The sequence below is a fragment of the Apis mellifera genome, linkage group LG3 (assembly GCF_003254395.2).
Source record: "Apis mellifera strain DH4 linkage group LG3, Amel_HAv3.1, whole genome shotgun sequence".
Classification (NCBI taxonomy): Eukaryota; Metazoa; Arthropoda; class Insecta; order Hymenoptera; family Apidae; genus Apis; species Apis mellifera.
Genome location: NC_037640.1, coordinates 4,605,085 through 4,632,552, shown reverse-complemented (window position 1 = coordinate 4,632,552; position 27,468 = coordinate 4,605,085). Strand labels below are relative to the sequence as shown.

Sequence of the window (27,468 nt, the reverse complement as noted above, 5' to 3'; positions counted from 1 at the left end):
TAATTTAATTAATAATATTACATACTTAAAAACCGAGAGATTTCGTTCTTACGCGATATTCCTTATTATTATTATTATACAACTTTCTCTTTTTCTTTTTTTTTCCTTTTTCTTTCTTTTTTTTTTTTTTTTTTGTACATCAAATGTCCGTATCAAATTTCGTGATCCTAATTCAATAATTATATTCTCTATGTTCAGTTATATACATATGTATCGTCTATATAAAAAAAAAGAAAAAATAATCCATCGAAATATCATTCCTCGTTTCCTAGCCGAATTGAATCGAATTGACGAATTATATTTCAGAAACGATTTCAGGCATGCATCCTTTGCCATCGCAACAAAGAATGATATTTCTGATATTATTATTATTATTAATTATTATTGCTGTTGTTGTTGTTATTATTATTATTACAAATTTACAATGTCGCTTTGAAGAAAATGATAGTGTTAGCGAATAAAAAATGAAATGATGTTGCATTGCCGAGATTCTCTCAAAATGTCAAGAACAAGAACACATTTCATTTTTCAGTCATCTAAAGATCCTTATCGTTTAGAGATGAGAATTATTACGGTCAGAACACATCAACTCGCGTTAATCGTTTTAAATAATCGTTTAATAACCACTTAACGTACAAGAATCTATTGATTTTGTTTCGTTCGTGAATCTAATCCATTTTTTACCATATGATTGCGTTTATCAATACTACTGATATATATATATACCAACGTATAATAGGTGTATGAGAAATTTTAGCTTCTTTTTTAAAAGAAAAAAATAAATAAATAAATAATAATCAATCGATCAATGCATATCGTGTATCACGAGAGAGATGACAGATGATTTTTAAAAAATAATAATCAATGTATATTGTATCAAATTTAGTTATTCGAAAGCAATAACTAACACATTGTGTTATGCCACAATATACAATAGATTTTTCTTTTTTTTTTTGATAATCTATCGCTCGAACGATAGATTTCAAGATTTGTTTAAAAAACAAGACATGTAACTGTGTTACAACGCGATGCATTTATTATCCAGAAATCGTAATGTGCCAAAAATTGATCAATCTTTGCCAAATTACCGACCGTCGATCATAATTAATACATACGTATACGTTAAGGGGTTAAAAAAAAAAAAAAAAAAGGTCGAGCTGCACTTCTCGTCGAGTCTGCCTCCCTCCTTGTATCATAAATACAACGAATTTTACCCGCGATCTATATATATAATCTCTATAACCGACCGATCGTATCGAAATATCGTCTTCGAAGTAAGAAATTCTCATGATCAGTGGTCGAAGGCACGGTTAGTGATAAGCGAAAACGATTTGGAAGAAAAAAAAAAAAAAAAAAAAAAAAAAAAAAAAAAAAAAAAAAAAAAAAAAAAAAGCACGGTTTTAGTCAAGCGATATATACCACTACTCGATATATTTATATTTTACAATAAGTCGTATCTCGAACACAATGTATCGTCGAATAAGACACACCAGGCGTCGCCCTTTTTCTATCTTTTTCCACTTACGAACTATTATCTTCCGACTATTTTCATAATCACGCGATCAACGCATATGTGTATATATATATATATCATTATTTCTTCTTTATTTTTTTTCTTCTTCTTTTTCTTTTAAATACGGAACAAGAGGAAAACAAAACGTGTTTGAACGTGTTCTCCATCGACGAAAATAAAATAAGATAATTCGAAACGTGGCTGGTCCAGACTCAGTCCAAATACTAGGAATTAGATAGATCGCTAGTTCGATTAAACGGCTAAACTGTATCACATTTCCTCGTCTTCGTTTCCTCGTCTCGCGAACGACTCCTCCATTTCCTTCTCTCCTCTTTCTTTCTCTCCCTTTCTCCTCTCCTTCCTCCCTTACTCCATTTGCCCTCCTAATCGTCGCATCGCTCTCCCCTCATCGACCCTTTCAGTACACCATCTCCAAAGGTGCACCGAGGTTCATGAGAAGGTCTTGATGATGTCACGAAGGCTGGTGTAGGTACCAACTATCAGGCCGAGAATCCCGAAAAGCACCAAAGACATGTTCTTCGCGACCATTATCGACCTCTCAGTTCTGTCGCACACCGTCCAAAACGTGCAGATCTGGATGATCGCGGGGAACGCCAGTCCCAGGCCGGAGAGGCACAGGGCGCCGAACAGAGATATGAACAGGTCCAATTGGGGGATCGCCACGGCCAACAAGACTGTTGAAGAAAGAAACAGGTTTGATGAAACGTTCATGTTATCTTGCTTCGTTGGATAAGCGTTGTTTCTTTTTCTTTTCTAGAAGTATCTTTCAATCGATGATTAAATTTCTTCAAGTATCGTGTTCAAAGAGAAGTATTATTGAAAAACAGTGGATCTTTGATCACATTAACTTTTTCTTTTTCCACAAGGATTTAAAATTATTTGGATTTTATTAAATGGATATAATTCAATTTAATAAATTTGGTAATTTGGCTTATAAGAAATAAATAAATAGAAGATTTATTTGAAAAACAATGGATCATTGATCACATTGACTTTTTCTTTTTCCACAAGGATTTAAAATTATTTGGATTTTATTAAATGGATGTAATTGAATTTAATAAATTTGGTAATTTGGCTTATAAGAAATAAATAAATAGAAGATTTATTTGAAAAACAATGGATCATTGATCACATTGACTTTTTCTTTTTCCACAAGGATTTAAAATTATTTGGATTTTATTAAATGGATGTAATTGAATTTAATAAATTTGGTAATTTGGCTTATAAGAAATAAATAAATAGAAGATTTATTTGAAAAACAATGGATCATTGATCACATTGACTTTTTCTTTTTCCACAAGGATTTAAAATTATTTGGATTTTATTAAATGGATATAATTGAATTTAATTAATTTGGCTTATAAGAAATAAATAAGTAGAAGAGAAGATTTTTCAATGAAGTACGGTTAGATTCAATTAGGTCTTCAGAATAATTACTCGGTGTCAGAAGGGATCAGGTCAGAGGTCAGGGAGAATCTGAGAGAAGTAGTTATATTTGTACAATAGTTAGTTTTAACCAGTTTGAATCAAACGCAAATAAGCCTTTACACCAATTACATTGAGCAGGAAGAGCTCAAGATTCAATAGCACTTATATTTCATTTAACTCTGATTATCTGAAGCCTCAATTAACCCTCATTAATCCCATCTAAAATTAAAATCAAAAAGAATAAAATGTCTCGTCCGTTTGATATTCTTCTAATATACTTCCTCCTTTTAAAAGAAAAGTTTCTTGACTACAAAAATTATTCGACACTTCCCTCCATCCTCGAAAAGGATAATTAAATAACATTCAAAGGGAAAACGAATGCATCTTGTAAGAAGTAAAAATCGATACTTTAATAATCGATGCTGTGAGCATCGATATGCAATCATTGGTTCGATTCCTGGCAAGGATTGACGTCACATCTGAAGGACGTTCACTTACACGTGAGAAGGACGAGGCTGGTCCTCACGACGTATTCCCACAACAATTTGTGCGAATTCTTCTCGAGATTCGGGGCGATGTACTCGTTCCAAATGATGTCGATCGCGACGTAGCACTGGATAGGATGGGTGAAGAAGATGGCTATGGCCAGCAATATTTGAACAGCGTTGGCCAGAGCAAGAGGTTCCCCCAGGCTGAAGGTGATGCTACCCTCGATGGCGCCGCCGTAACGAATGTAGCCGAAGAAACCCATCCCCGTGTAAAGGGCGACTATCACGCCCATCCCTATGTTCAACACGCCAAAAGTCTTCATGAACACCTTTGGCTTCTTCATTTCGTTCTCCAGTGGCATGATCTGTGGATTAGGAAAGAATGCGTGACAATTGTAACAATTGTTTTGATGAAAATTTTCTCTTACAATTTCTCTTACTTTTTTAAGTATAAAATTAGTTAAAACTTATAAGTAGTTTTAAGATTATAGAAACAAAATTTCAAAATTTAAATATAAATAAATGAATACTCACCACGCCAATAGCCTCGAGAGCGAAGAGCACGGTGCCAAAGTAAAGGGGAAAGTTTTCGACGTTCCCGATCACATCGCGATTTTCAAACGATAAAGGTTCCCTAAATATGTAGTACAATATTATGCCAAAACCGATGAACGTAATGAAATTAGCTACCGTGGAGCACGGCGCCAAGAACTTTAGATTTCTGATCCAATTGACCAAGATCAGGGGCAGCAGGATCGCTAGCATGTACAGCCTGAGATCGATATCTGAAACATACGTTTTCAATGCCTGAAATCAAAAAAAAAGGAGGGAATATTCATTAGTCGTTTAGAAATTAAATTTACACTCCAAAAGAAGTAAAAGTATGTACAATTTTTATACCTTGTATAAAATCGTATCATGGAAACGTGTAATTGAATGAAGGATGTTGACACGAATGCGATGTAAAAATTAAGGATGCACGTGAGAATTGGATTGATGTTATTATAAAATATCTCTAATTACTGTTCAACTTTCTTCACTCTGCTTCTCTCAACAATCTCAATTTTTCCTTTATTTTTACTTTACTTCGCTGCTATAATTCAATTTACTTTAACTTTAACTTTTTCTTCGCTTCTCATTTTACATCACTTTCCTCTTGTTTTGTATCAATTCGCTTTACTTTCTCCTTTACCTCAACCTCCTTTTACGTTTCCTCTCCTCTTCTATCCACCTTTTCATCTTATTCCCTCTTATAACCCCAACTTTTCACACGTTTTTCCCAACCGCGCAAAAGTTGAACGACGATCGTTATCGGGGATCGGCGTCGATATCGGCCGGATTTTGTTGCGTTTTGAATTCAAGGGCGGGCGGAAATGAGCCACGACTCGGTTCTTAACACGTACCATTTACCGACGGTACAACCTTCGCCTTACGTAATGAAAACATGACGCAACGTGAGCACGGTTGTAGCACATTTTTGCCATGAACCATCGAGTTCTCGCGTTGAACGTAATTTTCCTTAGAGAAAGAGTTTCTTTCGAACGATTGCCTTATATAAACCTGCATTTTACGTAATTACGTAACCGGACTTGGTCGGTATACAAGAATGGATCTGTTTGACGATGAAAAGACCCGTTTTAGCAGAAGTTGAACAATGCCGTGTATCCACTTCCGGTAAAGGAAAAAAAAAATTGATAAAATTTTTGCCGATCATTAAAATCTTTAATTCTGATTTTTGAATTGGAAAAAAAAAAAAAGAAACTGGATTTATTTCAATCTATAAATTATATTTGATAATTTGTCTGTTTGTTATTTTAAACGATAACGTAATTGATATCGATAGTGATAGAAGATCGTTAATTATTGATATAATAATAAAATATATGGAATGGTTTTATTAATTATTTCGATCTCGATTTTAATTTTATTATTTTCGATTATACCGATTTTGATTAGTCGATTATTCTCTCTATAAAATTGCAACGTGTCTTAAAGATCAATAAATTTTATTTAATCCTAAAGGAATGTTACGATAACACGTTCGATAAAATTTTAAGTGGAATAAAAGTTTTTATCAGTGAAAGAATTCCGTGATTTCTGATAGTGAAATGAGATAAATTAACGTGCGAGTGATTAGTGGAATTTTTTTCTGCAAAGAAATTAGATAATTTCCTCCTTTTTCTTTTGATTCCAATTTATAAATCAAAAATTGAATATATACTTCCTATTATTATTATTATTATTATTATTATTTTAACTCAAAATTCATACGTTCATTTAGCAATGCCAAATTCCACATTTTCTATATCGATCACAATAAACCACGAATCCCAAAAATAACAAATCCTAAGAATAGGATAATGTCAATGTAACTTGTAAAGAAAGAAAGAAAAAAAAAAGAATTTCGAGATCCATTACAGTTATCTATTTCTCGACGCTTACCGCCTTATTTATAACTCGTTTCGCAGAATATTTGTACGTGATCCTTGAGAAGAAGAAGAAGAAGAAGAAGAAGAAATGAAGAAATTCCATTTATAATCCGGCACGGGTTTAACGCGTAGAAATACACACGTTTTCGTTTTGAATGGACTATAAATATTAAAATAGGATCGCGTAACGTCGCTTTGTACGATCGTCGATTTTATTGAGATCACGATAATTGTGCGTGGTCCGGACGACGGAACAACGTGATCCTCCCGTTTTTTTTCTTCTCTATCGAGAACATGTGTTTACACGCAATATGTATATATGATAAATTGAAATTCTAAACGAAACGGCACGCACAAAACATCGATAAATGAAAATACCGTAGTATTAGTAGCACGGTAAATGCCACGGTAATGGTGCACGTGGTGTAATGGTACGGTGAAGGTATATACCTTGGCCGGTCGCCTGGCCATTTTCTCGAACGTGCATTACTAAGTTCAACACGGCATGATTGAATGGCGGCAACATCGTATTAAATGTGACGCGATTACGGTAAACACGAAGGAAAAGGAATATAATGGCCGTTGGCTTGCTACTTCGAAAAAGATGGCCACCGGGACGTGGACTTTTTATATCGTCGAATGATGTATACGTGCATCGTGTTTCCTAATGTGTTTATATATCCAACACTATGTTACAATAATTTTTCTTTGTTACAGATGTATTGTATAATGAGTGGATTGAAACTGTGTTGGAGTAGTATCAATTTTTCATTTTTAATTCCAATTTAAAGGAAGAAGAAGTTGCATCGATTTAAAAGTATAAAAAAAGAGGGAGGAGGAAATAAAGTAGTAATTAAAAACTGAAGAAAGTAATTAAAAATCGAAGAGGAATATAATGTTATAACGTTATAATAATATCGAAAACAAACATTCCGCTATAAATAGATTACTATGCGAGATACATATAATAGTATCATAAAATAGATTGATATATATATACGGCGTAATGCATACGTGTGCCAATTATAGAAGTAGCGGTTGAACAATCAATTTGTTCGGATTAACGTTAATTCGAGAGATTATATCGTCGGATGTAATAAAGGTGAAAATATGCGAGGAGGAGATTCGAAAATAAAACGATCACCGTCACCGTCCAAAAATTACAATTCCAAGGGATAAGCAAGTGTGTGATTCATTAGCGAGCATGCCAATTACAAACCGCCCAAGACACACGTGCGAGACACGTGTAAAAGCGTACTATCAAAGAATTCTCATTTTCTCTACCCAAGCACAAGTTTCGCAAGCCTCGATACCATACGCATTCCGTACCGCGAAATAACACGAAACGAAACGCCTTCGGTTGACAAAAACGAAAGTTACGAAGAATCGAAAGATTATTAATCATGCCAAATATAGAACGATATGTATATTCCTTTTATTCTTCGATGACTGTTCGAGAGGTCCTCGAAGAGAACGTGGTTCGAGAAAAGAAAAAGAAATATCGGGAAACACCTCTAACTTGTAGATCGCCTTGAGGCAGCGCCATTTTGGTCAAACGTCTTTTATTCGCGCGTTGAATGCGCGGCCGTGGCTCTCGTTATTCTAATTCCTGTCTCGTTTCAGGATGTACGATCAACAGGGAGGAATGCCTTAATCGGATTTGCACAAGGACGAATGAAAAGAAATTAAAGTAAATTCGTTGCATTATCGAAGAAGATGATGATACATAGAATCTGCGATAATTCGTATCGATAATGGAGTGGAAATCATTGGTGGAATCATTTCTTCCCGCCGAGGATTAAATAAGATTATATAGTATTACGTTTCGAAGAAATGATTTTTCACGATCGTGTTATATTTATTACATAAAAAGTATTTATTGGCTCGAGAGAAATGTAACGATATCGATTGATAAAAGGTAATAAAGGTAATAGTAATATTTCCTAGTGTATCGATCGAGTAAAAAGAAAATACACGCGTGATTCAATCAATGCGTGTTTTTTTTTTTTTAACTAGGCGATTTTGATTAAAAAAATTGGATTAAATGGCAATAAAATTTGTTGTTTACATCGCGATTAATAAACTTGTTATAGATTAGTGTATCGATTTTATCTTTCCTTTTTTTCTTCTCTCTTCTTCTTCTTGTTTCGCGTTTTTCTCTGTTTTCTCTCCACGATCGAATCAATCTTCTAAAACTAGGTTTTGATATTGAAAACCAGCCGACCGAATATTTTTCCCCGATTCAAATATTATCTATCGAAACCGGTTCGATTTTACTTCTCACGCACGCGAATGGGAATATATAATGTTTTATTGCGGGGAAAAATTATCTTCCACTTCCCGAACCGATACTAGCAACACTTTATTTCCTGTCGTAGCCGGATTAAACCGATTTCGATCGGTTTATTCGAGTTATACAACAAATCGTAACGCGACATTCAATCGATTGTCCAATTAACAACTTCCGTTAGAAGTTCTTTGAAATTTATTCCTTTTTTTTTCCCCCTCCCTCTCTATTTTATCCTCAAATTACGAGACGAATCTTAATTAATCGATTGTTAAATCGTCCAAATCCGTTTCTCCTTTACTTTTCTCGCGATTAGATTATTGATAATAATATTAGGTTAGATTAATTGTATTTTGGAAAGAGATTATTAGCTAAAAAAATCTAAATCAGTGAATTGTTTATAAACTTTCTTCTAGGAAATATATATACGAGATCACATCTACAAATACAAGATCAAAAGGAAGCAAACTTTTTCTTCAGTAAAATATTAATTAAATCGAATTCGAACGTATCCTACAAAATTTTCCTTGATAAAAAAACAAAGGAACTTCACTTTCTTCCCGATCAAAGGAAAATCGCCCGAAACATCATAAACTTGAAACAAATCGAGCCACCAAATTTCTCAAATCTTAACCACTTTTATGAAGAAACGTAAAATTTACCACGCACAATTTCCATCCTCCCCCAAACGCAGAACGAGGAGGATCACGTTGAACGTGATCCAATACCGATTATTTCAAAGCAAAATTGTTCGCCGGCGACCCGTTTGGAAACTGGACGGATGGATACAGGTGTGCGTGTGTCTACGCGCCCGTTTCACTGTGCAATGGAACGCGCAGACCTCCTGCGCTGGCAATGTAATGGATAGTTTTAGTTACGACACATGTTATTACGGCAAGTGGTTAGAAAACGTGGATGAAACGACTGGCAACAACAACAAGCTCGACTCCTTTGCTCGAGTTCGATCGTGCAGAAAATCCATCGATTGATATCATCGATTCGAAAATCGAATTGCGTGTATTTTTTCTTTCTTCTATTTTCTCTCTCTCTCTCTCGAGTGAACACCTGTTGAACTCTGGCCGGCTCTCTGTTTAGTCGGTGCGTTTAGTCACGGAGAAAGGATTGTTGGGACGGTTGCAAGGTTTTCTGTGTGGGAACAGTATATCGGTGGGAAGTGTATCGATCGTGAAGTTTCGAAATATTCGTGGCTAACAGGATATCGCGATATCGAGACGGCACTGTAAATATAAGTGAAGAGAGACTACTGTAAATATAAGAAATTGGGACTACGTTCGAATTTGGGACGAGTTTAATTTCTTTTTTCTTTTTTTTAAGGATAGAGGATTCGTTGGACGGAGAGAGGAAGTGATCCCTCGCGTAGAGGTTGGTTAATAAGTTGATAAGAATTGTTGAGACGCGATGTTGTAAACTGTTTGCTTTTTCGAGAGGTATAAGGCAATAAACGCGATCTATAAGCTACTTTCCATTTAATCGAAACGCAATAAGCGTCGCAATAAGACACGTAACCGCTTATTCTATTTTTCACTTCTTATTCCTTAGATACCGAAAATAGATTTAGCCTTTTGTCAATCAAGCATTTTTATCCGTTGCGTTTCTAACACAGGATATATATTTAGTTAAAAAACTATTTATCATCGATGAAATGTAATTTTACACGTGTATTGAATATTTATTCGAGTTAAAATATATACATTGTTTAGAAAGAAATATTACGAAACCATTTAAAGTGATCGAAGAGAAGAATCTCTCTCATTCAAAAAAAAATTCAATTTTCCTTTTCTCAACGAAAAAAAAAAACGAGCTAATTGGAAAGATTCTAGGATAAGAATGAAGGGCTACGAATTAACAAATTCGAACGAACGATTTGGTGTGGGGAATTTCCATGGAAAGGATGGGAACGAGGTTACCCAGACGCTGAGACGAAATCTAAAGTAATCGAGGCGACCTTCTTCCGAGATTTATGACAAATCCTTCCGACTCTAATTACGAAAGATCCTTGATGCGCTTTTGCAAAGTGTATCTTACGCGATTGTGCAATCGTTTCCTCAATGGAATAATTCGTATTCGTAATTAAGGAGGAATATATATATATGTTTTTTATTTACGTATTCGCGAAAGTCGAAGAGGAGTGGTGCACCAAGAGGTTGCAACTCTGCGTGAAAATTAGACTTGTAAATTGTGCGAATGATCGGCGAGGAGGAGGGGGCACGAGTTATATAATGATCGCATTCTTGGAGAGATCTCGAGGCATCGAGATCGAGGCGCATTAAAGAAAAAAAAAACAATCTCGATGTATTGGAAAAATATCGATGAAAATATCTAAAAAAAAAAAACTTTCCAAATTTCTCTCACGAATATTTTAAATTAATTTAAAAACTCGTTGATTTCGAAGAAAAAAAACCATCTAACAAACTTTTTTTTTTTTTAGAAAGAAAAAACGTTAGAACGAAACAAAATCCTTGCACCGAAATTAAAAAAAACAAGAGGAAGCGAGTATATATATCTTTTATGTTAATTTCACGGTCAACGTGCAAGAAAGAGTAGCCTCTTCCTGATTCTTGACGATGACCGAAACGGGCCGTCTCGATGTCCTCGGTAGATAAAGAAGAGAGAGAGAAAAAAATCTAGCCCCATCCTACCTCATCGTCCGATGATAAAAATGTCAACGAACCTGAAACCGTGTATTTATCACCTTGACTGCTCGAGGCTGCACGCCGTTTACGACGACGCGTCGGCCCGTCTAATCGTTCATTCCTCGTGCCGTGTTTCCCTGACCTACATGCTCTCTTTTTCTCTGCCTACGCTCTGCGTACGCCGCTACAGTCTGGTCGGGCCGCTTTAGAGCGGGATTCCTGGCGGTAAAAGCTAGATCAGCGCGAGTAACAAGAGTAGCGAAATCTCTGTGAGTCATTTCTGCTTACGCTCGTCGGGGAAAGATGGAGAGCGGAGCTGGGTAACGAAATGGGTGATGTCATTGGTCGAGGAGGTTGCTTGAATCGAATCCATTTTCAATTCATTTTCAATTCATTTAAATTACAGCGTTTTTTTTTCTATGAATTGATTTCTCTTCGAGTTGAGTAGAATTGATTTTTTGGATTAAAAAGGTAAAAAGGAGATTGGAGATTGCATTTTTGTGGATTGAAATGGTTTTGATTTTTGATAAGAGAGGAGAGATTGATTGAGGAGAACTTTGAGCATTGATTTTCTTCTTAACGATGCTAGTTGAGAGGAATTTGAGACGAGCTTTGGATGCAAGGCTAGATTTTTTATTGGGTATCAGGTGATTATGAGAGTTTATTATTACGAGTGGAATCTTTAATGAGGTTTAATCGTAAATTGAGTTTAGTTGAATTTAGATGAAATGTTATTAGGTATGGAACTGGATTTGAATTCGCATAATCTGATTAGAATTAACTGATATTAGTTAAATAATTCTAATTAGATTTATCTATTTAGCTTTAGGTCTACTTGATATTTTCAAATCCTGATTAAATTTGATTAACAAGTTGATTCACAATTCTCCCCCTCTTTTTAATCAGAAATACAGATTAAATTTCTACTTAAAAACTTTTTGCTGTTCCAATTTTCGACATTTTAATTCTCTCGCTAATTTCAATCGTTCTCTTATATCTTTTCTTTGTTACATTAAAAAAAGTAGATTTTAATCGTCGTGAAATTGTGTTAATGAAAAAGTTAGTATTAATACATGCAAACATATTTTTATCCTTATCGAGTAATTGTTTAAAAGTTGAAATGATCAGGGAGAATCGATGAATGGTTTTTTTTCTTTTTAATCCTACTGATGAATTTCATTCGATTAATTGATAATTGTACTAACCATTTTCAAATTCGTTGCGATGAACACGGTATAGACGCAGCAAGTTCCCAATTGATATACCATAAGGAATAGGTTTATCGTGTGACTGCAAACAAAGGATTTTTTCTCGGTTGAAATTTCAACAAGATTACTTTATTATTGCGCTAGAGATAGAGATAATCTCGTTAAGCATTTATTTGCACGCAAATCCATTCATTTCTTTCCTTTTTTTTTTTTTTTATTATGCTACTATCGCGATCTTGACACGTTTTCTCGTGTCAATACTAGACGATCATAAATTAAGGATAATCTTTTCAAAATGTTTCGATCGTTAAATAAATCTTACTCTCGATATCTCTTCTTCCAAAAGATAAATTCATCACAAAAATTCATCGATCCTTAACCTGTTAATCATTGAAGACGAATCAATCATTATTAAAATCTATCTTTCACAATAACTAATCTGACTTGAATTTTTAAATTTATTAATTTTTAATTCCTTATAATAATACTAATCTAATTACAAGCATCTTCATTTTAATTCTCATTTCAAAAAAAAACTCCCTTCAAAAACCATCGAGTTAACAGGTTAACGGATAGAAAAATTTGCAAAATTATTAAATTTTGAATTTCATATTCTCCTTTTCATCCTCTTTCTCGTATTTCCTTCGAGGAATGTTTGGATGAAAAATATCCCAAGGATATTCGCAACAACGTAAATCCCGATTAAATACGGATTGAACTACTCACACGGACGCCCTTGAGAATCGCCTGAACGGCATCGGACCCACAGCCAGCGCAGCCTCTGCCGTAGCCGGATAAGACAACGAAGCCACCCTCTTCCTCTTGCAAAGCTCGTATTCGGAGCTGACGAGTATCCGCATGCAATAAGTACAGAACAAACCTATGATTATGGTCGCGACAGTGCCAATACCGTAGCCAGCGTGGTAGAAGGCCCTTGGCATCGCGAGTATCCCGGTTCCTAAGCTGCCTTTCAGCAGGTGCAGCAACGTCTCGAAGCTCCTGAAATATTCGAGAACGATGTCCCCCGTTTTTTTTTTTAATTAAATTTATAAATTACCTAAAATTTTAATCTCAAGCCTGTGATAAGGATTTCGCGAAAGAAAAGATGGAGAGGAGGAGTAAAAGGAGGAGAAAAGAGAGGAGGAGTAATTAATTATCATTCCATTCAGATGAAACAAATTATGAATACTCCTCTAAGATATGATTTAATCGAGAGAGAGAAAAGAAATCATGATTTAAATTCGTCACGTACGAATGATGGAAACCTGAAAGAATTAATTATCGATAGATTTCGTTACAAACCTATCGACCTTTTAATCAAGCATTTTCCAAGCTTTGTTTCCTTGAAGGTAATCTTATTCTTCCGCTCTTCGTGACTAATCGTCGTAACAAATTACCGGATAATTTGTATCTGGAGAAACGCTGTTGGAATAAACGAGGCGTCGTTTCGAATGCACGCGGTGTTCAACATTATGCAAATGCTCGCGATTGCATTGACTATATCGATTTCTTCGATTTCTTTCTTTTTTATTTTTTTTTTTTTTATATTTTTCATTGACATCGATTCGATTCTTTCAGAGAGTATAATTAGGCAAGCTTTTCTTCGAATTGAATTTAAAACAATTATGAAGATAAGGGAACGAAGGAATGATAATTGTAGGTTAATAAGAGAAATCGTATTGTTTTATTATTTAAATACGAATCGCAACAAGGAGAGGATATTAATTATACTTACGTGGTTGGATGGGCGACCATCCTGTGCTCATAAGGATTGTAATCCTCCTCGTACTCTTCTTGCACGCTCTTTTTTTTCTCCTCCAGTTCCAACACGTAGATATTGGACTTGTTGTGGGTTGGATCGTAACTGAAACGATTAAGAGTAAGTAGATTAATTGAGGAAGAATTGCGAGGAATGTGAATATTTGGTGAACGTACCCATTTTGATTGCTCCTAGAAGACGACCACCTTTTGGTATCCAAAGTATCCTGGAAGAGAAAAGAAATTTGCTCATTGATCGAAATATCCTTAAAAAAATATAAAAGTATAATTCACAATTCCTCCAAAAGTCTCTCTAATTTTATCTTACAAAATTAAGAAAAAGTATTAATTTGCAATTATTATTAAAAATTAAAATCCCAACTCTTGACGAATTCTTCTCCTATTATTAAGAGTCCATTATCGAGAAATAATAAAATCCTCCTCCTGCACACGATTCTAAATAGATTGCAAAATGGAGATGATTTACATAACTGCGAAATATACACGCAATACACGGTCGATGCAAATTAAGAGATGTTTGTCTCCGATAAAAATCAGCAGCGCAGCGTCCAATGATAGATGGGTTCACAATGCGAATATTTTTCGCTTTGGAATCCTGGTCTCGGTTCGTAATTCACGGCTCATCGCGATGAATAACGATCATCGTAACAAAACGATGATAACCACGTGAACGACGTGACTTTTATATTACGCGACAAAATAGTTAGGATTTTAATATTCCTCGGGCATAAATACAATATCAACCAGCATAACTTTACGTTTAGTCCGTTTTTCGTCGAATACGTGATGAGTTGGATGCACGAGATGATTTGTTTTTCTTTCTTTTCCCCATAAAAACATTATCTTACGACGAATAAATTTTATTTTCGCTCGAGATACAAGTATCTCGTATCTTTTTTATCCATTAAACGATGGTTTTAAGTCGATGGATTTGTTGATTTAATAACTGTCTAAACCAGTCTTATCTATGTGTGTCGAAAAAAGATATTGAATATTTATCTTTTTGAAGTGAAATTAAGAGGTATGGTAACGATAAAAATTTAAATTAAATTTCTATTATAATTATTTATGAGACAGATTCAAAAAATGTATTAATTTTAACATAGAATTAAAATATGATAAATTAAATCTCTGTCATTCGATCGATTAATTTACAAGAATATATGTACAGGTTAAAAATTCCAATTGGAAACGTTTGTAACTATGTTTATTACGAAGAAACATTTTAGGATTATCATATTATCAGATATAACATGAAAATTAAAAAAAAAAAAAACTTATTATTCATAAATTATAATTCATCGTTGATATAATTAATTAGCACGTGTAAGAGAATGTGAAATAAATTGTTATCGTATATATATTTATCATTAAAATTGTTATTCCAAAAGATTATTTGTTTCAGTATGTTAGTCCGATTTACACTTATAAAAGTCAACAGTAGATCTCTGTAAGAACCGGTGCGAATGCCTCTTAGACCGTCGAGATAAACAGCCGATATTATGGAAGATATTATTTCAATATCGATGTACATTCCAGATAGAAAAAAAAGGGGGAGGGGAAAAAAAATAAGAATGCGATAAGAAAATACGAGAAGGAAAAAAAGAAATAATGAAAAACAAATAAATTGTGAAGTAATATTTCTAATTGTATTAGAAGTAATATCATTGTGTTATTCTTCAATATCAACATGTAATATCAAATGTAGTATCGTTGTCGATATTATGTAATATCAATATACATTGTGTGTTGTAACATTTTTTCTCACATTCGTATAATTTTTCCATTACTTGAAGTGTAATTCTCACGTTGAAAAAAAAAAAAATAAACACGCAACATATTGAGACGATTATTATACGCTATGAAATCTACGATGTACTTCTAATAGTATTTTTCTTTTAAATATATATAAGTGTCAGTTAGTCAGAGGCTTAAATAATATAGATTATTTAAAAAGAGAAAAAAATGTTTTTGCGCAGTAGACACTGGGAGACACATATTTCATATTTTATTACATACATTGTGTATTCTCTTTAAAAAGAAAATGGAAAATATATGAGGATAAGATGTGCACCTCATACATACATAATATTTCGGAAAAATTTCTATTTCGTGTATCAAATATATAATATTTGTAAAAAAAATTGGGAAATCAAGTATGGGAAATGAACGGTACAGTATTTTCTACTTTTTACAATTATTGCGTTATATATAATAAAATTATATATAACTGTTTATCAAATATTATTTAAAATCGATTGCTATTATTAACAAAAATTTAAATAACTGAAAAAATACAATCATCATGAGGATGATGGGCGATTTAATTCAAGTTTTTAATAATTCAGATATTGGTATGCAAGAATTATGGAGTATTATTTATTTCCAATTTCAATAAATGTTGTGGAAAGAATTAAATATTTAAAACAATTTTGGAAAATACATTTTGCCTTTTAAAAAATTATTTTGTACAAGTTCAACCTTTGAATCACGTTTTAAAAAAAAAACAGTCTGGAAAAATGAATTATTACAAAGCAATATTATTATGAAAAATATTAATATCGCAGATATCTCGTCATAAATAAAAATATTAACTACGTATCGAAGATAATCCATCATCCTTGACAAATTGTAAATTTTCGACTCGCATTTGTATTAAAAAAAGATTAAGAATATAATGAATTTAAATACTATTAAGTAAAATATTTTAAATGGCCATTTTTTTGCCGCCATTTCTCAATGGAATTTTTCCCTAGATCGATCGATGGGCCTATCGTAAAGATTTCACGACTTCGTTATCATTCGTGAGATAAAGAAAATAAAGAACGACATTTTTGTAAATAGGCATCCCTCCTATATACGAAGAACAATAGATTTTAAATTGTACTACCGTCTCTCAAGGTTTACTCATTTATCTCTTCTTTCTTTCAGTTTTTTTTAAGATTTTAATTTTTTCTTTTTTTCTTAATCCCTTCTTCTTTGTTCTTCCCCCATACGTTTCTTCAGATTTTTATTACCATTTACCTTTCTTTTTTTATCGTTTAATCTTGCATTGCAACACTTTATTATTGTTTCTTCTTTTTTTTTTTATTGCAACACTAATCTTCAAATGGAAGAAGAAGAAGAAGAAGAAGAGTTAAATTGAAGAATTGAAAAAGATTTTCACATAATTCTTTTTTTATTGGCGGAATAAGGTTGGATTATTATGTACGTTATTAAAGATAATGTTATACGTTGATTACAATTCTTCAAGTATGATTCCAGAAAAATCCTTTACAAATGTTAATGTAAACGATAAATTAACATTATTATTGTTATTATCATTTTTACAAAGAATTAATTTTAGCTTATTTAAAAAGAGAAAGGAAATAATTATTATTTCCTCTTATCCTATCGTTAAAGAGATATTGAAATTGTCTAAAGAGGTTAATTAACACGAAGAATTTTATATTCTCGTGCACATTCTTCGATTGGCCGAGAAAAGATATTGTCGCATCACTGGAGATGCAACAGATAGCCGGACACGTGTCTGACCAGGAATGTTTGTATCTACTGATTTGCTAACAAAGAAAATATTATGAGTTATACGTAAGAGGTTCCAATGATATTTTATATATATATATACATATATATTCACGTAGACAAAAGATCGAAAAACATCTGACTCATGTCATTTGCATATCACAAAATTATTTGCATACATGTGCAAAATAGTTTATAAAATATTGAACTTTTATGTTAAAAGCTAATAATAATAACAACAACAACAACAATAATAATAATAATAATCGTTTATCGACAGTTATTTATATAACATGTTTTTTTTTGGAAAATAGTTACAATTATTTTTATTTGCAATTATCATTCATACAAATACAGAAACATTGGATTATTCGATAAAACGTATGAATAAATATTTCATTTCTATGAAATTTTTCTACGAAATTAATCATTTAAAATTATGATAATCGTCTGAAAATTAAAAAAAGAATGCTCGAACAATTAAATTAATTGATTTATGCATCTTTGCAGCTGTTCAATGCCGTTTCCAAGAAGACAAAGATTCCGACACAATTGACATAAATCTGCTGATTCTATCGTTCGTCGATGACGACAATACAAGTGATGAAGAGCGAGTGTCACGAAGGAATTCGAACCGGATATTCTTCAAGGTATCAACTAATATTTGAATAAATTAATTGTGATCGAAGCAAAAATATATGTATATATATATATATATATATATATGTATATATACATATATTAATTAACAATCATAAGTCATCGAGAATGAATGAACTTAGTTGAATCAATATCTGAGCCAAGACGTAACACGTGTTACGCATTGTCAATTAACAATTTTCAATGACGGTTCAGCCTGTTATTGAGAACTGTTAATCACGGACGTTGCACGAATTGAGTTATCATTATTTGCATATCGACAATAAATGAATTAATTATTCATTGGTCTATATTTAATGAGAAAATGTTTTTTCAAATATTTTATTCGTCGCGTTCAGTGAACAATGAACGAATGTTTATTCGATCATTAATTACGAGAATATTTGAAAAGAAGAAAAAGAGGAAAGAGAGAGAGAGGAAAAATAAACTGAAAATTATATTATCAATTTGCAAATCGTAAAAAAAAAAAAATCTTCGAGTCGAAAAACATACCTTGCTAATTTTTTAAGACCATTTTTTTTTTTGGTTTTATCTCGAAGCGTGTATAAAAGATTGTCCGACAACAAAATGTTTTTATTTTCGAAGATGTCACGATATATGATCAATTCGCATATTTGTGCATGACGATGTACAATGCATCGATAAGATATTTTTTTTTTTTTTGTCTGATAGATTGTTATTCATTATTGCTTCGATAAGAAATGTTATTAAGTGGTATTAAGTGTCCGATGAAATGTTTTAACAAATATCTGATTTCATTAATGAAGATAGTTAATTAATTTTTCATAAAGTTCAATGAAATCTGACGAATACCATAATAAATATAACGTAACAATATCTCATAGATATTTTGAAAAGTTAGGAAAAATGTTAAAAAGTAAGTAAAAATTATTATATATGATTGATAAATTAAAATAATATATTGATACAAGTAATTTATCTGATCAATAAGGAATAAAATAAATTAAATTGGATAAATCGATTATCATATTGAAATGTAAAGGGAAAGAAAAATGGCTACGTTCGCCAATAATTTCATTGCCCCACATAAAATTATCTTATCTCTTTTCCTATCCCATCAAGCAAATATAATTATTGCTGATCTTATAATAAATAATATTAAATAAACTCAAAACAGGTCATCACATTTGCATATCTACTCTCTAAAATCTGTGTATATCTAATTTATTTAATTGTCAATAAAACAGTTTTTTTAAAAATTTTAAACAATATACAGAACTTTGTTCTGCAATTAAAGAAATTTTAAAAGTGTCAAAAGATTAAAAAAATTAATTGAAAGCAAATAATCTTTCTCAATTAAAAAAATCAGTATTTAGATATAACTGCATTGCACTATGATTTTACGTTCATTTCAATAACAACTTGTTCGTATCGCCATGAAAATAAATATAAATATATATATTTTCTCTAAAATAAAAATAAATTTATTGAACCTTTTCTCGAACAATTAAGAGAAAAAGAAAAGGAAAAAAGTAACTTTTACGTTAATCAATTTTGAATTTTTACAATCCAAGTATCATTCGACATTTTAATTAATAATTTTCTTTAATAAACAATGATACAATCTAACATTAAGATATTTCTTTATTAAATTAAATTAGAAAATTTCGTCATAAATTCGTCTCACGTTATTATTTAAAAAAAAAAAATAATATTCTCTTGTTTTTCACGTTAAAAATCTCTCATAATTTCGCGATTAGATCGATTTTATATGATAATAATTTTGACATTCGCTAATTAAATATAATATCTAATCAGAATAAATTGGATCAGAATAAATTGAATACGTATCATCTTCGATTGGAAATCAAGTAGAAATAGATAATTATATGATAATATCCAATGTTAAGAATTTTATTAAACAGTGATCGATCTTTCCATTCGACAGATGACAATTATCTCGAAACAGTAAGTTTATTTAAGCTTTTAATTCATATTTTTTTCACTTTAAGTCGTTGAAAGCTGCAACGATATGGCATTATCCAGTTCGTTGTCTAAAATTTCTGTGCCTTCTTTAAATACCTTTTGTCAATAGGATTACTTTCGATATTATTTTTCTTTTTCTTTTAAGTATATATTCTTTAACAGAAACAAAGACTGACTTGGAAAGTGAATTTACAAATTGATTCTTTAAGTAAAAATTTCTTAAGTAAAAATTAAAATTAAAAATTAAAATATTAATCTAGTTAATAATTGCAGGAGAATTTAGAAATTAGAAATAATTTAGAAAAAATTATTAATCTTAGGAGATTTAGATTGGATAAATTGATCACGATAAAGATGGTACTTTAAAAGATAAGAAAATTGAAATCTATGATGAAATGATTAAATAACTTTTCAAGAAATCGTTGAAGAGGCGCCAAAGAGCATATACGATAATTATTTAAAAAATAATTACTTGGAAAACACGATCTAAGAGAACAAACAGAAGCTAGATTTGAAAATTTTTAAAAGTTGTTAATAAATGCGAAAATAATTGATTGATTAAATTTCAACATTACAAAAGAATATTTTTCAAAGAATATTTAAAGCAGAAATAAATATAATGCAAAGTCTAGCATCATAAATTATTCCATATCTAATTTTTAAATTTAGAATAATCAAATCGTGAATAAAATCTCTATCGTTTTAATATTTCTCTGAAAAAAAAACTCGATATAGAATCACACGAGTTAATATTATTTTCAAAGGATCAAAAACAGTGTTTATAATTTATAACAATTAATATCTACAACGATATTAATTCTTCACCTCGAAATGAAAAAGAATTCTTCATCCTTCGAATTAATCGAAGCCCATCGATCTTCTTCTTCCTCTTCAAAATCTCACATTGAATTATCCGAAATCTTTCTCTCTTTCAAATCCTATCCCTCCGCGAAGACAAGAAAAATGATGTCGTCGAGGCGAGGCATGTTGAGACGTTGAAACTGACACATTACGCCAGTTTTTAAGGAAATTAGCGAGAAATACGAGAGGAGGACATCCAGCAATTTAACACTGCGCTAATCGCGATGACACGAGTCGGGCGGAAGTCTCGTTAGATCACGATCTTCCGTACAATTTTACGTTTCGGCTTCTCGGGTCCAAAACGAAAAAAGAAAGAAAGAAAGAAAGAAAGAAAAAAGACTTCTTTCCTCTCTTCTGCTCTGAAAAAAATGAGGCGTAGGAGTTTAATTTATTCGCAATAGAAAGCTTTGTACGCTAATGGACGTCGTTAGTCGAGACCGATTTGAAACGTGTTATTGTCGAGTGAATCACCTTTTTTTTTTTTTTTTTTTTTTTTTTCCTTTCTACGTAACTTCATTTAACATTTCGATGGATTTTTCAAAGTGGAACGCCGTTGTTACACGGAAATTTTATCGTAAATTACTCGATACTCGTGGATTATTATTAGGGATATCGCTAAGTAGAGTAACCGGTTAATCAGGAGATTAATGGAGTTACGTGAGTTCCATTGTTTGCGATGAGCATTTGCATATTGAACGTTTCTTCAATTCCGTTTTTCCTTTAAAAAAAAGTGGATAAATATTATTAAAAATTTTATACAAAAGTTTAGAAAAATTTTATTCAATCTTTAAAATTTACAATAATATTAAATTTTCGAGAACTATTTTTTTTTTCACATAACAATATTTGCAAAAAGAAATGCCAATTTTAAGGAATATGATAAAATAATTTAAAATACTATCGTACAAGAAAAACTGCTAATTATCGTACCTATTTCCAATAACCAACTGTATTTATGTACATCAGCAAAACTTGTTTGCCAGATTAGATAGAAAGTTATTTTCTGGTCGTCGGTCGACCGATTGCTTTATTCCTTTAAAAAAAAAAAAAAAAAAAAAAAATGTAGCGAAACCAGACGCACATGTCTTCTTTTATTAATAATTTCAACATCTTCGTGTTTTCAAATTGTATGGATATTTGAAATTTATGACTTTTATCTTGTACAATGTAAATGATAAAATGATAAAATTTCACTGGAACCGACTGATAGCGATATTTGTTTATTGTGACGAATGAAATATTTTTCTATCACGAATTTATCACGAATATATTAACTATTATTTAGAATAACGCCTATCATTAAACGCCTTCTTTAAATTATCTTCGAATAAACTTTCAAATCTTTCTCAAAAATTTCCAAAGTTTCATCAACACTTGTTTCCTTCGAATTTTTGCGATTCTAGAAAAAATGTTTGTAATTTTTAAATCCTGAAATAATTCAAATTTCATACAACCATTCTCATTTTTCATAAAAATACAAATTTTTTTAAATTTTCAAATTCCACGAACTTGTCAATTTATCGTTCCGATTTTTCGATCTTATCGAACTCTCGATTAACATTCCATTGCATAATTATGCTATCATATATGCTGTCATACACACATATGTATATATATATGTTCACATACGTAAAACAGAATCCTCTATTTAGTATGCCACTTGATATACTACGCTAACACCTTCTTAATAACTAATCTTCTACATAATATACTACCCACGCTAATAACTATGTATTTACTTAATCACAGAATCAACACATTTGCCTTTAAAACAATCTCTCTCTCTGTCTCTCTCTCTCTGTCTCTCTTTCTCGCTCTGAAAATGACGTATATATTTTAAAAATCGCATAACAATGATCAAATATACATCCTAATATATATCCTAAATAACAAGACAGATTTATCATATTTGTAACATGATTTAAATATTCGAAATTATTAACACGAAATATTTCAAGATTATAAAAGCGAAAAATTAATAATACTAATAAAACACGTGCGCGTGCAGATAGATTGTTCTTATAAAATTTAATTTTATTTAATCATACGTACTGTACGATTTCTTCGTATTTACACAAAATTCTTCGATTAGCAAGTGCGTGATTTATGGACATTTCGAGACTCAAGGACATATTCTATTATGAATGACCTATTTTTTTCTTTGTTATTGGTTAAAATCTATAAATACAAATATCCTTTGAAAATAATAATAAATAATAATAAAAAGGAAAGGAAAATCAATCTGTAAATGTAATTTCAAGAAAATTTATTAATGAATAATGAATAACAGTAGTGTACTACTGTATTAATAAATCATAAAAAAAAAGAAAAGAAAAGAAAAGAAAAGTTTTCTTCGAAATTAATAATTGTATATGTATATGTATACATACACATACACACATACATATGTACATATAATGGTAAAATTTTACATGTATAAATATATTATTTATAATTAAATGTCTGAAAGAATTTTGATATTTGATTTATACATGTACATATGTATACATTCCTCTAATATGAAATCGTCGATTATCAGAAATTGAATTCCTGCAAATATTAATAGCCATGTCATAAAAATTATTACTATACATTCCAATGATCGATAATCATAAAATATATTTAAAAAAAAAATATCGAAATATTTTTACATTCCAATCAACATGTAAATCTTTGACAATATATCCTATAAATATCAGAGATATATATGTATGCAATATTCAATTCTTAGTAAGTCGATTATCGACATATCAATGACTAAATCGAACGCGAAATAAATAAATTAAATCTTCAAATAACTTCATTTCAATAACTGCATTTCGCGATACGTGAACTTTACTTTATACCGGGGCCCTAATTTATTATCTGGAATATCTCGTATAGATCTAGTATATGTAGTTACAATGTTATCTACTTGAATAACTTTGTACATCATACTTCACTATCAAAGATTTTTATATGGTCTGAATTGATAAACACATTGTTTATTATTTCCATCATTCCACACGTGGAAGATAGACGTGAAATTAGAGTCACAGAAAAAAATTCTTTTATTCAATGATATAATATAATTCAATAAAATTTATTAATTTAATTCGTAATATCTAATTTAACATTTAATAAAAATTAAATATTATAATAATATTTAATTAATATATATATATATATATATATATATATATATATATAATTATTTTTATTAAAACAAAGGAAAGTCTTTTAATTTCTTCGCTTATGAAAATCAATTTTAAAAAGCATGATTAAATAAAAAAACACATATATTAACATTTCATAAGATTTGCAAAAATATATACGTAACGTATCAATAGGTCGATTATCATTTGGATTCGAAAATTTATTAATTTTTGTCATTATCGTATTTCCTAAAAAAAAGTTCCATTCAAACGATTCCTTCGTTTGAATCATTATCAAGTAATATGATCTACGAAAATAAAACGAAAGTAAACAGTCAGAATGATGAGCAATCAAAGTAACAAACATTTGATATCATAGTTAACATTATTATTAAGAGTAATAATTTTTTTTCTTTTCTATTTTTTACAGATAAAAATGCTAAGTAAACTTCTAGAACGAGAGGTTAGTTTTTTCTTTTTTTGTTTTACTAAATAAAATCAATTATTTTGAGATAAATAATTGCATTGCATATATATATAATTGTCAAATATATCAAATTAAACAAAGAAAAATTTTATTATTAAAAAATAATATAATAATATTCAAATTTTAATAAAATCAATTTTGAAATATGGATCAAATGTTTAAATATTCAATATTTTAATTTTAAAATCGACTTAAAAAAATCGAAAGATTTTATCGATTTTTTCATATTTTGCGATCTTTCGATTCTTCGATATATCGAACTTTCGATATTTCGATTTTTCCATCTTACGAAAGAGAGAGAGTTTTTCATATTTTTAAATATTATAACTCATATTTTATTTGTTATCAAATATGGATTACCTAGATTTACAGTTATCAAAACATGAATTCCTTAGCAAATTAAATTCAAATATCATAAACGACTCACAATCATCATAAACTTTCAATGATTTTAATTGCTTACATTGATATCTAAATTCACAATATAAGCAGAGTTATCGATTCTTAACATAAATTCCTATTCACTCTTTTGTACGTGCAATAATGTGATGACAATTTTGTTTAAACGACTATTTTACCGAATGTTCACTTACCGTCATGATAAATTAACGATTAATTGTGATAAGATAAATTCTTAAATCATAGAAATTGATTTAATATGAATAAACATTTCAAAACGAATGAAAAATACTTCATTCGATAAATTTAATAAAATTTTATAACTTCATACGATGCGAAGGCAGAAAGGAGGTGAAAGTAACCTAAACAAAGGTTTCTTGGCAATAATACCAACTGTCATTGCAAACAATGATATCACATTGTTTTAAAACCAGATAAATATTATTTTATTTTTCTTTTTTAAAAATCTCAAATCTAATAAATCGCAGAAAAAAGTTAAAATTCATAAAAAAAAAAAAAAAAAAAAAGAATGTAACAAAAATCTCACGATAATAACCAATACGAAGGACACGCAGTTTCACTGATCGTTCGAATAATAACACTTCACTTCTATTAAATTTCACATTCAAATGATGCAAATCTTAAAACGAAAGAAAAAATCTATCGAGATTTCGAACTTGATATCGAATATGAAAAACTTCTTCCGATTTAAATTATGTATTTTCCTTAAATCGCGAACATTGGCATCACTTTAATATATATATATATATATATATATATATATATATATATATATAGCTTCGATTAATGTTATCCTTCAATATAAAGAATTTTTTATTCAAACGCAAATTTTCTTTTCACATTCACCACAATATTCACGAATGATTAGCAATAATCGTGTGAATACAACTAAAAATTAACAATTAACCGACATTATCGATTAAAATCGTTGACCTATCTTTCGATTTAATATCATAATCGATTGAATCATCGTTTCTTTAATTCGATTATTTCGAGATAGAAGTTGAGAGAAGTTGAAGAAAATTCGATTATATTCCTTCTTAGAATTGTACAATAAAATATTTGAAGTGAAATATTACAACTTTATATTATTTTTCATTAATTCAATGAATATATTTCTTTTATAAATTATTAAATTTGTTATTAATGTGTCTCATAAAATTATTTCATCTTATTGAGAAGAAAAGAAATAAGCGTGAAGTGAGCCACTTATTATGACCATAGTACATCATACTATATCAAGCAGTTTGATCTGTGAAAACAATCTCAACTGAAATAAAAGTGAAATGAAAATTTCTCAAACTGAAATAAAAGTCAAATATTGATCAAATTAAATTTAAATTATATCATTAATATATAACGAATATGTTCAATTTCGTTAATTTGGACATTAATTAACATAATATAAACAAAGTATAAAATCAAAAAGGAATCAAATTAATAATATTATTAATTCGTTTAACGATTATTAACTTCTATTCTAACAATTTCCTATCGATACAGGTAATTTAAATGGTAACAATCATTTTATCCAAATGATCCATGAACAGTGGAAAACAAGAAAAGAATATTAATAAATGTAAAAATGTCATGTGCAAGAAAGGTAAACAGAAGCAAATGGTATAAAGTAAATTATACGTAGATACAATGTCACGTACCGTACTCGAGGTAAATCCCAAATTATCGTGCGACATCCTGGCGGGTCACTTCTGTACACACCGAAGAATGAGATGGGGAAAGAGACAAAGAAAGATGAAGAATTCACCTGAAAGTGGTGTGTCAAAAAGAAAAAAAAATATGTAAGCCACACGATGCAAGCACGGAACAAGGTTAAGGTAAATGAGAACGCGAAGCAGCGAAAGATGCGAAAAAGGACAACCGGTTTCAGTTTGTTATGGTACGATGCATTATTGTGTTGCGACAGGTACGGCCGCCGCAACTCGACTGATCAGGGTTCGCGCCAAGTATTATTTATATAGCATCATACCACACATACGGCACACCGTACTCGTTGCCATTTCGTTTGCTGGTCACTCACGGCATGATTCGGACGAGCGACGATGCGGCTCAAGTACCTTACGAAGTCTACTCGACACGCGATCTAACAATAAGTAAGACGAGTCGGTTTACCTCAGAAACACTTTGCCTTCCGTAAATTTCCACTACATATAAATACGATGACATTTTTGATATTTCGGGAATATCAATGCCATTACCGCCAATTTTCCAATCGGTAATAAAACAATAGAACTCTGTTAAAATATATTCCTTTGAAAAGCATTTAAACATGATATTATAATTTTCTTGCTTCTTTTTCATTAATCATTTGCCTTTGATTCTTATTCTAGTCGCATCACATTATTGATAAGACTATATAATGTGATGCGACATCGTACTCAATTACAACGCAATCAATTTTATTACTGTAAACGTTGATAGCATTAAAAATTAATATGTAATTCGATATAGAAAGATTAATAGAGAACTCGATATTTGTCTTGATAATGAAAATTATACAGCGCGTAATGAATAAATATCTGTTTATAATCATTGATATTAACTGAATCGGAAACTAGTGATAACTTTCATTTAATAATAAGTTAATTAAAATAGAATTTATTTAGAATTGA

The 27,468-nt window shown here is 30.7% G+C and overlaps 1 protein-coding gene and 2 long non-coding RNA genes across 4 annotated transcripts; 1 reads left to right on the top strand and 2 right to left on the bottom strand.

The window, feature by feature from the left end:
* Positions 1 to 77: 77 nt before the first annotated feature.
* Positions 78 to 26,800, bottom strand: LOC552193 (proton-coupled amino acid transporter-like protein CG1139). The gene is made up of 8 exons (XM_624570.5): positions 26,497 to 26,800; positions 13,964 to 14,013; positions 13,764 to 13,892; positions 12,755 to 13,027; positions 12,026 to 12,110; positions 3,985 to 4,257; positions 3,461 to 3,815; positions 78 to 2,208 (listed from the first exon to the last, which is right to left on the bottom strand). Exons 1-8 carry the CDS (start codon positions 26,530 to 26,532, stop codon positions 1,964 to 1,966), a joined length of 1,446 nt encoding a protein of 481 aa, XP_624573.2. The 5' UTR covers positions 26,533 to 26,800; the 3' UTR covers positions 78 to 1,963.
* LOC107964196 lies at positions 5,202 to 24,395 on the top strand. Of its 2 annotated transcripts, none has more exons than XR_003304450.1 (3): positions 5,202 to 9,549; positions 17,840 to 17,979; positions 24,362 to 24,395. It is a non-coding gene; the product is annotated as an uncharacterized LOC107964196 (long non-coding RNA). The 2 variants fall into 2 exon arrangements; XR_001702501.2 differs by lacking the exon at positions 24,362 to 24,395 and having other exon boundaries at positions 5,202 to 9,432; positions 9,502 to 9,549.
* Positions 21,270 to 23,017, bottom strand: LOC107964197. The gene is made up of 2 exons (XR_001702502.2): positions 21,728 to 23,017; positions 21,270 to 21,515 (listed from the first exon to the last, which is right to left on the bottom strand). It is a non-coding gene; the product is annotated as an uncharacterized LOC107964197 (long non-coding RNA).
* Positions 26,801 to 27,468: the final 668 nt, after the last annotated feature.

What these genes read in the sequence shown, in the direction of transcription:
- LOC552193 (XM_624570.5), bottom strand. Translation starts at nt 26,532, where the DNA reads ATGTCGCACGATAATTTGGGATTTACCTCGAGTACG. An exon ending in CGATTCTCAAGGGCGTCCGT is followed by an intron (nt 12,111 to 12,754) that starts GTGAGTAGTTCA and finishes CTTTGTTTGCAG; the next exon opens with TCACACGATAAACCTATTCC. An exon ending in CAGCCTCGTCCTTCTCACGT is followed by an intron (nt 2,209 to 3,460) that starts GTAAGTGAACGT and finishes TTTCTTCAACAG; the next exon opens with TCTTGTTGGCCGTGGCGATC.